The 15,343-nt window shown below is 32.3% G+C and overlaps 2 protein-coding genes and 1 non-coding gene across 4 annotated transcripts; all 3 read right to left on the bottom strand.

Annotated features, from left to right (window-relative positions):
- Positions 1–5,027: 5,027 nt before the first annotated feature.
- Positions 5,028–6,181, bottom strand: LOC144574747 (uncharacterized). The gene is made up of 2 exons (XM_078324792.1): positions 6,054–6,181; positions 5,028–5,378 (listed from the first exon to the last, which is right to left on the bottom strand). The coding sequence occupies exon 2, from the start codon at positions 5,363–5,365 to the stop codon at positions 5,198–5,200; it is 168 nt and encodes a 55-aa protein (XP_078180918.1). The 5' UTR covers positions 5,366–5,378; positions 6,054–6,181; the 3' UTR covers positions 5,028–5,197.
- Positions 6,182–8,735: 2,554 nt separating this feature from the next.
- TRNAV-AAC (transfer RNA valine (anticodon AAC)) lies at positions 8,736–8,809 on the bottom strand. Its single transcript has one exon. It is a non-coding gene; the product is annotated as a tRNA-Val (tRNA).
- Positions 8,810–10,541: 1,732 nt separating this feature from the next.
- LOC144575041 (uncharacterized) lies at positions 10,542–12,014 on the bottom strand. Of its 2 annotated transcripts, none has more exons than XM_078325159.1 (2): positions 11,870–12,014; positions 10,542–10,987 (listed from the first exon to the last, which is right to left on the bottom strand). In XM_078325159.1, the coding sequence occupies exon 2, from the start codon at positions 10,983–10,985 to the stop codon at positions 10,749–10,751; it is 237 nt and encodes a 78-aa protein (XP_078181285.1). In that variant the 5' UTR covers positions 10,986–10,987; positions 11,870–12,014; the 3' UTR covers positions 10,542–10,748. The 2 variants fall into 2 exon arrangements, with proteins under 2 accessions (XP_078181285.1, XP_078181284.1); XM_078325158.1 differs by having other exon boundaries at positions 10,542–10,990; positions 11,870–12,012.
- Positions 12,015–15,343: the final 3,329 nt, after the last annotated feature.

Below are 15,343 nucleotides of genomic sequence, written 5' to 3'. Positions count from 1 at the left end.
AGGAATCTTGACAGTAGCTGACAGATGATTGCGTGTATTAAATCATTAACTTGCGAAGTCTGTTATATCGGATTTAGCTAGGAGGTTTTAAGGGTTGTTAATTTTTTCTTATAAATTAAAATTTTGTGAATTTATTAATTAAACTGTAATTTTGGCATGGATCAGTATTTTCAGTCTCTTTCATGAAATAAAATTGTACAACATTAAATTATTCAGTCCTCCAAATTCAAATTGTCAGCTATATGATTTTTTGGGCTTGAACCTACAATGTTAAGTTTAATAACTACCATGATGTTATGTAGTTTTATGAAGGAAATTTCTAAAGTACATATATGAGAATATTCCTGATATTTTATGTAGCTTTGTTTTAAGTAAATGAGAAAAAACTTAACAATCTCAAGCTTTTAGTTTCAAAAAGACCAAGCAAAGAAGTAAATTGGAATCAATTCCATTAAATGAAAGGGGGCATTTTATGTAGCCCCCTCGAAAACTTTGAAATTACGTATTTCTCTCTCTAAAATTTTAAATATCATAATTACCCTTCTAAACTTTAAAAACTCACAAATTTACTCATTTTATTGTCTTTTCTATATGAATGCTCATTTTAAATTTATAAAATATCCAATATACCATTCATTAAAAAAAAATAAAAAAAATGCATGTTTCAGAAAAATATTTCATTAAAATTTACTCATTTGCTATCAGAAACCGACCATTTAGAAGACTAACAATTTTCTACTTTATAAATTTAACATAAATTCATAGAAAAGACAATAAAATGAGTAAATTTGTGAATTTTTGAAGATTAAAATGGTAAATATGATATTATGAATTGTAGAGAGTAAAATATGTAATTTCAAAGTTTTCGAGGGTATACAGGAAATTCCACCTAAGGCCCTGTTCGGCTCCGTATTGGGAATGGGATTGAAAATTTTTTGAACTGATTTTGTACTGTTCATGTGGGAAAAAAAAATCAGTCTGAGTGAATTTTTTTTCCCACGTGAAAAATAAAATTCGAACCGGGCCTAAGAGAAAAGAAGGACAGGAAAATTCTTCATCCACATTTTTGGTGCACCATTCGATTGTTTTTTTCTCTGTTTGATCTGACGGATATTGATGTCCCTTAGAAGTTATTTCTCTGTTCTTGATCAAAATAATCGAATGCATGCATGTTGATTTTGTTATTCTTATTTTAAAGTTATGTTTGATGTGACTAAGATGTTATGAAACTATTAAAATGATAAATCTATTTTGTATCTCTATGGAGATTCTCAAACAGTTAATCATGTGGTGTTCTCAATTATAAAAAAAATTATTTAACATTTCTTCAATAAAAAATGTCAACATGAAGCCCGATAATAGACCTAGTAACTAAATTTTGTGTTGATAATAAATTTATATTTAACTACCGTTATCAATCAGACAATCATCAAAATGGAAAATAAATTAGAAAATTTTGTGTTGATAATAGTCAAGATAAATTGTGTATCAACTTAACCCAATTTGCATGCTATCTATCGAGCGGTTCGAAAGAAATTCACAATTCAATTTTATTAGCACCTCATTTAACCAAAGAAATATCAAATTGCATTAAATAATAAGTGGCATATCTAAACTAAAGAAAATATATCTACAATTTTGTATAAGTAAAAATAATCATGCTTCTTAAGTAATTTGATTCAATTTTATTCATTGAAAATGTTTCCTAAAAAATTTAGGTAGCTAGGCTTGTGATTTTTATTAAAAAAAATATTAAAAGGAAACAGTTGAAGTAGTAGAGGCTGCTTGAAGAGCACTCTACACTGATTACTTGATTAGGCTCTCTTTTAAGTAGAGACTAGAGAATCAGGCCAGCTACAAAGAAGGTTAGCATGTTTAAAAAATATAAAGCAAAAACAAAGAGGTGTACTTGTAAACTAATACCAAAAATGAAAAAAAAAAGATGCAAAAAAGAACTAGTAAACATTGTGGAACATTCATGATTATGTTACCTCATAGATTCTATTTGCAACTAAGTGCACTTCATGTTCTCTCCTATTCTGCTAAGTATAGACTACTAGTTATTTGTTTTTGTTTTTTTGTTGTCACATTAGCAGATGAGAAAAAAAAAAATAACGTAATTTTAGTAGGTACGGAGGTAGGATAGGAAATAAGATAGAATAGGACAATTATTTTAATATAAGACATAATTGTATAATTATATTAAATACAAGCATATTTTGTAAAAAAAAAATGTAAAAAAAAATAACAAAAGAAGCATATTTAAAAATATATATATATGATTTATGCTAGAAGTAGGTAAGTACCTCTCCCAAAAGCTACCAAAATGCAAGAATAATTAAAAAAAATTTAAAAAAAAGTCAAATTTTAATTTGTTATTCAATGAAAAATAATTGAATATCACATTTCCATGCATACATGTACATATATATAGAGATAGGCTAATGTGCTTCCATAAGCACTTGGTCCGAAGTGCTGCCACCCCATTTTCGATTTTTCAAAATTCAAACAGTCGATCCGAACCGTTCATCTTGTTCTCCATATTAATATCTGCTTGAAGACCAAATTTTACATTTTTTGGAATTTTTTTGCTATTTATTAAGCCACTTTGAAAATCGCTGATCCAACGGTGGCTTGCCAAACAGTAAAATCAGGGGTTCACCGTTGGATCAGCGATTTTCAAAGTGGCTTAATAAATAGCAAAAAAATTTCAAAAAATGTAAAATTTGGTCTCCAACCAGATATTAATATGGAGAACAAGATGAACGGTTCGGATCGACTGTTTGGATTTTGAAAAATAAAAAATAGAGTGGCAGCACTTCGGACCAAGTGCTTATGGAAGCACATTAGCCTATCTCCATATATATGTGTGAAATCTCAGATACAAAAGTTCACTTGAGAATGCCGACATATTGACCGTCAATATTCCCTGTGGTCCCGTACCAGAATCAATTTTATACATAAAATTTAAAAAGCATCGGCAACTCTTCGATTGTCTGTAAGCTTAATTATTTCTAAAAAGATATTCAATCTAAAAAGACATAATGATCTAGAGATGATAAAATTGATTAGGAGTATAGGCAAATATGCTAATATTTATTACCTAATTAAGCCTTGACCATGAAGTGATAGGTTTAGATCAGTAACTAATGAAGCACTTAGCCATGCGCATTACCGTTTTAGAGTTTAAATTACACCAACGGTCCAGAGAGGATCGCCATTTATCATTTTTATCCCTATGTTTTTATGGTTTTATATTTCACTCCCTGAGACAATACTGAAAATATCACTGCAAACACTCAGCAATTAGTTGAATTAGGGTTTTCTTCCTAGGCTATGGTACTATGCATAGCGCAGTTGGATCTGTACTACAGATCAATATTTTTGTTTTCAAAGTTCAAATAGTTGCTCTGAACTATTCAACGTAAGAAATAGTAAAAAGATTATAAAAGATGTAAAAGTTAATCTATAAGTAAATTTTCATACATATATCATGTTGAATGATGCAGACAGTTTGTTTGAACTTTCAAAATAGAAATATTAATCCATAGTACGGACCAATATGCGACTATGCATAGTATCATAGCCTCACTCTGAAAATATATCATTCCAAATTAAGATTTTATCTTAATTTTTATCAATGAAGTGAACAATTGTACTTGGGGACCAAAAGAACCGTAAAAGGAGATACTTCAGGGACCATATTTCAAATTATTACTCTATTTTAGAAGTTGCTTTGAATTTTTTTGGCATCCAGGTACCCTTTTTGTACTCTCACTCTCTTAGACTGAAACTGATTGTTGAGACCAGATTTTGAATATTTACATGAGACATTACAAACTGTTACAGCCACAATAAAAATGTAACATTGTTCCCAATTACTTATTGAACAAAACATTTGCTTTGACATATAGTATTGGACTTGAATATAAGCAATATTATGTAAATTTAGAGTGAGAATATTGTGGGCTACAAATTAGAGAAATGATTCCTTTCTGTAATTAAGCTGTCATTTGTTTATTTTTGCCAATTTAGACGCCATTTGTGTATACACATGGCTAAGCTAGCATGTAATGTTCTCAATGCACTTCTTCGTAAATAATATTTTGTTTACTAATACCTTACTGAAATGCAAACTGGTACAACACACACCTGATGTGAGCATAGAAGTGTTTTATTGGTGCCATGCAATACAAAATTTGAGATATCCTTTAAGACCCTCTTATGCCCATATCCTGATTTTCATTGAAGCGTGTCAGATCTTACATAGAACCTTCGTAAAGAAATATAAAAGAAAAATAAACTAAGAAAACCAACTAGAAAAACAAATATGAAAAACAACAATAAAATATGACATCAAAACTGTCAAGCTAATAAAGAGGACAATTGTTGTGATTTATTATGAAGCCTCATTGCAACAAATTATTTAAATTTTCATGGATCTCAATGTGTTAAAAGAACAAAAAGAAGTTCAAAAATACGGTTAAATCATGCCAATTTTCAATAAAAGCTCCTAACAACGTTTATTAGCAAAACAAGAATTATAGCTTGCAAATTTATGCCAAAGTGATTATTTAGTTCAAGATCTACAAACTAAAATATAGCTACCAAAAAAAAATAACAAATTTGGGAAAAACAAAAAACTGGTACAACATAAACCTGATGAGAGATTCCTTGACTCCAGAAAAATATCTTGATGTGTGCATAGAAATTTATTATTGGTGCAGCATCATACAGATTTATGCATTCATTTAAGACTATTTTGGTCATATATTGATTTTCAATTTTTCATTGAAGAGCATGAGATCCTACATAAAATCTCAAAATTGATTAAACAAAAAAACTACCATACACAATTAGAAAAACAAACATGAAAACTAACAACATAATCAGACATCAAACCAATAAATTAAGAGGGTAAAGCTTGCAACTTGTGATGAAGCCTCATCAGCAAAAAATATTCATTCTCTCAATGGATTTCGCCATATAAAAAAAAGTAAAAAGAGGGAAGAAGAAAATATATAATATGCAGAAAGCTTATAAATTTCCAATAAAAGCTCCCAAAAAATTTATTGGCGAAACAAGAATTACATCTTGCAAACCCTAGTCAAAGACCTAAGAACTAAAATATAGGTACAAATCTAAAAAATATGATAACAAAATTGAAAGCGTTATTTGGTATATCATCACGACTCAACTAGTCATCATCTTTCTTTGGTTTTCTATATGTTTCTTCAAGATGCTTCGCCACAAACAGGTAAGTATTGACTAATTTCTTCACATTTGGTACATTATAATTTTGTGCAATGTAAACTCCACAACCAATTCCAGTCAGAAAGACGAAGCTACCCCTAAATAAACCCATTTTTAGAAGTACCCTACAAGAATCAAGAAAGGAGAAACAACACAAGTTACAAGATTTACTTATGCAAACAATGCAATGAAATGGTAACTAATATAGGTCAACACTTGTATAATATTTCCATAATTAGGGTTCAATTGAGTACTGTTAACAGTATTTTTATCTTCTTCTGCTGAATGCTGTACTTGTTTAAATTGCACCAATTTGGGTTTTTTGATTCATTATATGTTGTAACAATACTAAATTAACTACATAACGGTAAGTGATCATTACGTAACAGGCTTTACCAGAAATAAAAGCAACCGTAAAAACCGAAACCTTTTTACCAGAACAGCCTTTCACTGAAAATTAATTGAGGGATTTATCCTGGGCAACCAAGTAGATTAAATTCATCCAAATTGTACAAGTATGTGAATAGCTAAATCCGAATTGCACCAATTTGAGGATTTTGATTCAATGTATGTTGTAACAGTACTACAATGACTACATAACAGTATAATGTTATCAGTATGTAAAAGGCTTTACCAGAAATAAAAGATCCCACAAAAAACCAAAATATTTTACCGGAATAGCCTTTCACTGAAAATTAATCCAAAAAATTGTGCTGGACAACCAAGTAGACAAAATTAATCCGAATTGTACAAGTATGTGGATAGCTAACGATTCATTCAAAGATCAAAAGAGATCTAACCTGAAAAAGAGAGAAGCGCTAATCAAGGCCGATCTAACGACGCCGCCAATTCGAAAACTCACTTGTCTTCTCTCCTCTTCTCGTCTCTTTCTCTCTTTCTTCGTTTCCAATAATTTTAAAAAACTGGAGAAATCTTGTTTAGAAAAAACCCACCTGGCGACTTGTTCAAAAAATGAACGGCCCAGATATATCCCAAAAATAAAAGGAGGCCCATCCGGATTGAATTGGGCCGGATTTTGTCTAGTTTAAATGATACGTAGAAAAGAAGTTAAAGATATTAACAGAATTACTATCTTCATGCAGTTCGCGATCAATAGAGACAAATGAAAAAGTATAAAATTGATGTGCTGCGTGAAGTCAAAATAGCTTTGTCAATATCTTTACACAACGAAACTCACTCTTCCCTGTAAAAAAATAAGAAATAAAAATCGAATTGACATGCATGATGCATATCCCACCATCCCCATGTCATCAATAAATAACCATCAAATTTTTAGCAAGCAAATGTGATATATCCATCTGATTGCTAAAGAAATCCTTGCAGGAAATCTAAAATGTACATCAATTTTTTTGCACGAAAATGTGGTGGAATGCATATATATATATATATATATATATAGCACGAGATGAGCTACGGTGAGTTGCGAAGTAAAACACGTTTCTACTTCACGTCATATTTTCATTTTGAAAGTCCAAACGACCGATCTGGACCATTAGATGTGATCTCCATATTGAAATGTGCTTGGATACCAAATTTTACATTTTTTGGAATTTTTTTACTATTTATTAAGCAATTTTGAAAACTGCTGTTTTGCTGTGAACAGTAAAAAAACAGTAAAAATTTCTGAACCATCGGATCAGCGATTTTCAAAATTGCTTAATAAATAGTAAACAAATTCCAAAAAATGTAAAATTTGGTCTCCAAGCACATTTCAATATGGAGATCATGTTGAGCAGTTCGGATCGGTCGTTTGAATTTTCAAATCACAAAATATGAGTGTGAAGTAAAATAGTCGCTTTACTTCGCAACTCACCGTAGCCCAACTCTATATAGCACATTGTTTATGTATGTCAATTCATGTCATTAATTATTAGACCACAAGTGTGCTAAATACAAAAACAAAATATTATGCGTTTACATAGCCTTATATTGATATGTTCATATTTTTAATAAATTTGGGTCATATGTTAGATACTAAAATAAATAAAATTGACTGATAATATTTAACCTTTTCATTCACAGTGCATAAATTTAGTTGTGCTAATTCAAAATGCATCAAAAAATATTATTTGTGATTTTGACTAGAATGTATTCATAGTGCATTGCGTGTGTCCACTAACGTTTTTAATCAACTTGAGCCATACTTAGGATTCCAATAATCATCATAATCTACAACATTTGTAAGTTACAACATCCTACAACAATTCAATTTTGCGATTTTAGAACTCTAAACAGTCAATCCAAACGATTCAACATGATCTTTATATTAAAATGTGCTTGTAGATCAAATTTTACATTTGTTTTGAATTGTTTTTACTATTTATTAATTATTTTACAAAACTGATGTTTTTGAGACAAATGTGGACCACTGAAAAATGCAGTTTTGTAAAATACTTAATAAATAGTGAAAAAAATTCAAAAAAAATATAAAATTTGATCTCCAAGCGCATTTTAATATAGATATCACGTTGAACGTTTTGAATCGACTATTTGGACTTCTAAAATTTCAAAATTGAATTGTTGTAAGTGGATCCCTCCTCATATTATTTATATGTGCATATATTTATTCGGGCTAATTCATACAAATACATCCAGGAGCGTATCTTAGGCATAGTCAAAGGTGGCTAAGTCACCTCTATGATTTTAAAATTTTAATTATATGTATAGAAATTTAATGAATTTTATCTTATTTAAACTCTTTATATAGTCTAGTCACCATCAATAATTGACATACGTTTAGTTGTAGTCTAGTGGTTAAAACTCTATTTTATAGTTAAGAGGTATTGAATTCAAATCTCACTTACTACAATTGTACATTTTTATACATTTTTTTTTCAGCTACCCTTATCAAAACTTTCTAGTTCCGCCCCTGACTACATCAAAAAAGATATATAGTCTCTAATAGTGTTCATGCTTAATTAAATGTACAAAAACATTGTGCATCAAATGCAACTAGAATGCATTTACAATGTGTTCGGGTGTTTCTTTCCATTATTATTTCAAATTGTAGGCCACATTGATGATATTAAAGCACAAAAACTGACGAATAATCTCCAACCAAATGACCTACATGTACATGCATAACTTGAGTTGCGCACAAGTTAAGCTGATATATTAAATATTATGCATAAAGTTCTTTCAAAATTAATTTACAATGCGTGTATCTGTTGTTTTTTTTTTAATCAATTTTGTCTCATTTATGATCCTTTGATAATCAAACTAGATATGTAATTCGCAATGTATGTTATGTACATGTGAGAAAATATTTTGTATACAAGAATCAAACATATAGGTTTAATATTACGGATGAATTTTTTATAACATATATGTGTTGCGTGTCCAATTATTTTATTAATTAATTTGGTAAACATTTATCTTGATAATATAGGTAGGTGTACACACTGATCACGGCGCAAAAGATAACTAAAATCACGGCGTAAAAACAAAAAAATATATTACATTGGCTTCGCCCGGGTTCGAACCGGAGACCTTCAGTGTGTTAGACTGACGTGATAACCAACTACACCACGAAACCGTTCTTGATTTCTTGGATCCAACAATATACTTATTATGTATCAAATCATCTATTGCCCATTGACACCTCCCAAATCCACGATAAATCAAAACCCAGGCTGGAATATAAACAAATCATTACCCGACACAAAAATGTATAAAAACACATAGCTAGCTAAGCCAGTTAAATCTCCTTGTTCATTTGACGTCTAAACAGTTTAAACATTCTTCTGGTTCGGCTGAAAGATAGAAATGATCAAATGATGCCTGGCAAAATCACAATCCGTATTCCAAAATAAGTTGTTGTTCAATCTCTGCCCGGTTATTAGATCACCCATTACAGATGCCAGTTGTTGTGGATGTCATATACAACCCGAAGCAGTTCAAAGGCAACAAAAATGGCGGTTTCACGATTTAAATGGCGAAACTAGAAAATTTAGATTTTGGAGGTTGGGAATGGGGAGCTAAAATTAAAATTCTTAATATGTGAAAATACCAGTGTTGTAAAAAAATGGCCAATTAGTTGTTGACGATGATGAAATTAACTGTCACAGATTTTCTCAACTAATCAATTGATTATTCTCAATTATTCACGATTAATCGCTTAGCGGTACCTGTCCTTCCGACAATCACATTCCGCTATTTACAACACTAAAAATTACATAATATGTAATTACTTGAATTCAAATCTCCACAACCACTCGACTAGAAGCACACATAGCATTTCATTAAGAGGGCTGAACTATATAAAAGCATAAAAAAAAATTAAAATCTATTTGCATTTCAATATGCATGATTAAAATTTTGAAATTGATGATTAAGCCCAATAAAAGCGCCATAACTGTACCCGTTATCACATCAAAAGAAGACACCATGGTAACGATGGACCAATAATGAGATCATGATTCAAATAGAGTGATATATGATATATTTCTCAGATTCTCATCTGAGAAATATATGTAAATGTAATGTCCTCTTTCCTTCTTTTTCCCTTGGTTCTGTGATTATATATACAACAGGTAATTTGTTCAAACTTCAAATAAACAGTTTTGAGCTCAAAATGTTCTGGTTAAGTTTCACACCTTATATTCTCTCAAACAAAAAAAAAAATCACACCGTATATATAAATATCAAGCAAGTAAAACGCAAAAAATCTTCATCAGGTTTACTAGCATCAGAAATCAGGACCCCCAAAAACAGTGAAAATTAGCACCATCAACTTTTAATCTCAGAATAAGAATTGATTAATATTAAAACATGTGTGAGCTACAATCCACATTTAAGTAATTCAACAAACACATTTTGTTATACAGTATACATATCTCAGATAACCAAGAACCCAGATAATACCAGACCACAGTTAGCATAAAACAAGATAGCAAACGAGATATAGCTTGTCATTTACATTGCTACTGCCATGTTGAATTCAATAATAAGAAACCCAGGACCATTAAGGCCCGAATCCCCCGAAGAAACCCAAATTTTGAACTTGCATCCGGGCCAATCTACCTGAGGTGGAATGCACAGGGTCCTTTTAATATTTGTTGCAAAACAGATCGGACAGTTTGGATCCAAACTCAAAATTTGGGTTCCTTTAGGGGATCCGAAAATTCGAACCATACAAGCCACATTCAGTATCCCAAAATGAAAATGTCTCATGTCTGCTAAAAGTAACACTCTAAAACTGGGAGAAAAAAGCAACAAGATGTCTTGTAATTCACAGTATACATATGTGAGAAAACCAAGAACCCAGATACCAGATCACAGTTACCATAAAACAAGATAGCAAAAGAGATATATCTTGTAATTTACATTGCTACTTCCATATAAAATTCAATAATAAGAACCCAGAACCATTATATGCCACATTAAGTATCCCAAAATATCCACCAAAATAAAAATATCTCATGTCTGCTACAAGTAAGAGACTCTAAAACAGGAGGAAAAAAGAGAGAATAAAATCAACCAGAGATGAGTTTTACAAGGATAGTAATGGCATTAAGAACAATTAAGGGAACACGTAGATACTGAGCAGCGTAAATGAGGCCGATGATCTGGCCTTTCATGGTCTTGGCACCGCCAGTTGTCGAAACTTCAGAGAAGCTCCAACCTCTCGGTGCCAAAAACCGCTCTTCATTCAGTATTGCAAGTGCATTTGCCAGTAGCAAGAATCCTTCCAGCAATGTCCACAATCCCATCCCTACTACAAAATTATTACATTCACTTGATATCAAATTCACTGTAAAAATGACAAATTTGCCCCTTTACTATTAGTAATGATTTTTTGAGCATGCGAGTAAGCATGTTATAAGCAAAAGTTCCATCAGAGTTGGGAGGGAAATTAATGGGAAGCAAAGGAAATTGGGACAACAAGTCAACTGATTAGACCTCATTATACACCAAATTCGGGTGAATGAATTTTAAAAATTAAATAGAACCATTACTCCTTTATCAAGTAGCATGCGAGTAAGCATGTAATAAGCAAAAGTTTCAAAAATGTTAGAAAAGAAAGGAAAAACAAAAGAAGAAAATAGTAGAACCTTAGTCTGGTTCACAAGTTCTGACACAAATTGGAAGTATCTACATTGAACCCTTTTGGTCTTGAAACTATGTCATACATGGTATATATAAGGCATACTCAAATTTATACAAGGGAGAAATACTAATACCTTGTACAAAAATTATCCTTTCAATGCTAATAACATGATAAAATGGTATTTTTCTTTGTTTAATAGAAGTTTAACATAGCTTGCTCTCCTTTCAACAAAAAAAGACATCAGACAAGGTAAGGCTTTCTACAGATCTGAATTAGCTTCAATCCATTTTTTTAATTGTGCAGTAGTGTAACCAATTACAAATCTAAATTACGATTAAAAACAACATCTAATCATAAAACACACTTGTTACAAACTCCTATGTTTATTTTTTCTCTCTAGATTTTAAACAAATTAATCACCTCTGCATCAGTTATAGAAATCCCATCTGTAAGAAGGTCGCTTGATTAAAAGAAATCAAATTTCCTAATCAAAGGGAACTCAGATGGGGCGGTCGGACCAGAGGGGGAGAGAGAGAGATCGCAAACCTGATTTTCCTGTTCCTCCTTCGCTGGGTCAGACAGAGAGATAAAGAGAGCTTCTTTGTTCCTTCGCCGTTTGACAGAGAGGGGGGAGGAACTGCGCCGCCGTGCGCCTAGGTGGAGATCGAGACAGGGAGAGACGATGCTCTTCTTCTTTCCTTTTTCTTTTTTAGTTGGGCGAGAGAGATGACCACTGGAGAGGACAAATGGTATACTCGGAGTTAAGTCAAATTTCGATTTTAGATCTTCACCGTCCGATTTATATTCACACGAATATTAAAGATACCTGTGCATTACCGGAGTGGCCCGGATTCTGATCGAACGGTCTGAATCTAAACACAAACGGTGCGTTCATGCAGAGAATGCGGAATCCAGGAGAGGATAGAACCCGCTTCATATCTCCGACCAGCACCTTGATTCACACGAATCTCAAGCAAAATTTTGATCTGTATAATGTCGGACTATAATATTTTCAATTTATAATTAAATAAGATAAATTATAATTCGTTCAACTCATTTTTTTAAACAGTTGCGCGCGTTAAACTAATTTAACGGGTTATATTTTGAAAAAAAATATTGTATATAATATAAGGGCACAACTTATTAAAATTATTTATTAAAAAAAAGACAATCCTAAAAACAATAACACAAATAAAATTGGTAATAAGAATAGTAATATTTAATGCAATATAATTCTATATAATCAAACGCTACACATTTTAATCTAACAAAGAACGAGTTTTATTACACGACACAACCACAATAAATAAGATATATACAAATTAAACAATGCATATGCATGATTTATTTTCAAAATTATATATATTCAGTTTTTAGAGCTCATTCAAAAATTATGAAAAAAATAAATTTAATAATATTATACAATCGGATTGGATTTTAACCCATACATTGTTTTAAAAAACACGGCTTACTAAACTAATCCGCACCTAATCAAATAAAATTTAAATCCATAATATTGTACTCGGGCTGATCAGATCGGACGAGTTGATGGGGTTAGATGCAAGACCCCCACCGAATGCAACTCTACACGGGTATTTAACTATTTTTTATAGATCAAAATTAATTAAATTAATTTTAGCAAAAAAGCATGATTATTATTATTTTTTTACAAAAACTATAAGGACCGAATCCTCAATTCGGTCTCCACATTTTACTTTCTTCTGGACCGAATTGGAAATTCAGTATCCCTTTATTTTGAAATAGGGGTTGTCATTGGCTGAAACAGCTTGTTTTTGGAAGAAACAAGGGCTATCCCTAGAAGAAACAGCTTGTTCCTAGAAGAAACAAGGGCTTTCCCTTGCAAAAACAGGACCGAAACATAATCACATAAATACAGGGTGTTCGAGAAAAGCTGAAACAGGATGAAAGAGTGGTTGTCCCTGGCAGAAACAGGGCCAAAACATAATCACAAAAATATAGGGTGTTCGAGAAAAGCTGAAACAGGGTCGAAACAAAGAAAAATGTGGAGACCGAATTCCCAATTCGATCTCTCCAAAAAGTAAAATTTAGAAACCGAATTGGAGATTCGGCCCTTATGGTTTTTGTAAAAAAAAAGTAATCATACTGCTTTGCTAAAATTAATTTAATTAATTATGGTTTATAAAAAAAATTCTTTAACTAGTGTTGTTTGGGGTGTCACTGGATATATGATACATCGGCTGAATGTGTTTTTATACTCATACTTGTCGTCTTCTTCTTCTTCTTTTTTCTATTTGTTTTTTTGGTTAAAAGCCTGTAAGCAATATTTCATTAATCATGACAAAAATCAGTTACACATTATTCCATACTAGTACCTACAATATCTATATCAGTACTTGTACTATTACAAGCAATGATCAAACCGAGCGGAGGAGCCGAGATAGGGTGGTAGACTCTCAAACCACCTTGACGAGAGAGCGGACCAAACCCTAAGGCTACCAAAGGTGGAAGAACAACCTGAGGTGAGACAACAGAGCAGTGACGACTATATCCAAGGTGGAAGCGTCAGCTTGACGAAGGCGAGATGGTGGTGATTGGCGATTAGATCTTAGACAGAAGTGCCGACTGAATGGAGGTGAGGTGGTGAAGAACGGTGATCAAATCTGAAATAAAAGTGTCGGCTCAATAGAGAAAAGATGATTGATAGGGTGGAAATCAATGCTAATAATATTTATAACCCTAATGTCTACTCTACTATCGATTCACAAGCATATGAATCTATTGTATAGTATAGATTGGGGTGTCGATCCGCATGGATAGTGTATTAAGGTTAAGTTGTTCACTAATTCTAGGGTTATTTGGTTGTGTTTGGTTGTTTGGTTGAGTTATGTTGTGTTTAAGGTGATCAATCAAAGTAGTAGAGGGTTAAAGGTAATAAAGGATTATAGGGATCAGGCTATCTATCATTCCTATTCATTTAATCTAGGTTCTGGTTGTCATAACAATAGCGCACGGTTCTGTCACCATCCGCATGCTATTGCTAATACCTGTCAGTTGCAAAGTTACTCAATAGCATGCGGCTCTGTCACCATCCGCACACGTTTGGGTAAACCGTACAAAGTCTGGTTTCAACTCCAGTTAGAATCGCACACGGTTTGGCCAAAACCATACACGCCCTATACTAGTATCTCTGCAATCTGAGAGCTGCTAATCCTATCCTAGTGTTGATCTCCAGTCAGTCTCACAACACTCTAACTAAGCAAGTACCTATCAGATACTTAGCACAATTGCATGTAGATTAATAATAAGTCCTAATTACTAATATTACAAAAGGGTCAAGTTCACTTGGTCGGTCCTTCCCCTAACCTTTGGTAATAGCAATAATCAAGATTACCCCACTATCAGTGATGGAATGCGACATTCGTTTACTAAACCACTTCCCAATAGGTCTCTTAACTGTGGTTCGAATACAAGCGGTCAACCGATCAATCTATTCTACTTGTATCTAGGATAACTTATATTATTCGGATATTGGTTAACCCCAATTATGTATGAGTGGATTACGTATACCACGCATACGAGGTCACTTTAAGCACACAATAAATAAGAACATAAGACATAAAATCTCAGTAAGAATTCAGATCATAATGCAAAGATAATAAAAAATAAACAACTAGATTAAACTCATAAGAATTCAAGATTACATGCCTTTACTCTAGAAAGGTTCTATCTAGCCTATCATGGGCAAATACACAAAGAAAATAGATAGAAGAGACATGATACAACAAAAGAGAAAAAAATAGAGATGGAAGGAGTACACCTTGAGAGTCTCCTCTGCCTTTTTACTGCTGCCTTGCCTCTGTCCTTGGCCAATTCTGCCCTTAGGCAGAATTGCGTCGCTCCAATATGCCTTATATCTAACCCTAACATGCTAAATTGAAAGATGAGATATTGATACAAAGGTATTGGTATTTATAGGCTTCCTGGACGTATTAGGGCAGAGGGGGATCGGACGTGTTCTGGAGTTATTGGTACTTGGAG

The sequence above is a fragment of the Carex rostrata genome, chromosome 23, assembly GCF_964058835.1.
Source record: "Carex rostrata chromosome 23, lpCarRost1.2, whole genome shotgun sequence".
NCBI classification, from domain to species: domain Eukaryota; kingdom Viridiplantae; phylum Streptophyta; class Magnoliopsida; order Poales; family Cyperaceae; genus Carex; species Carex rostrata.
Note: the sequence above shows the minus strand (reverse complement) of the source record. Positions and strands in the feature narration are given on the sequence as shown.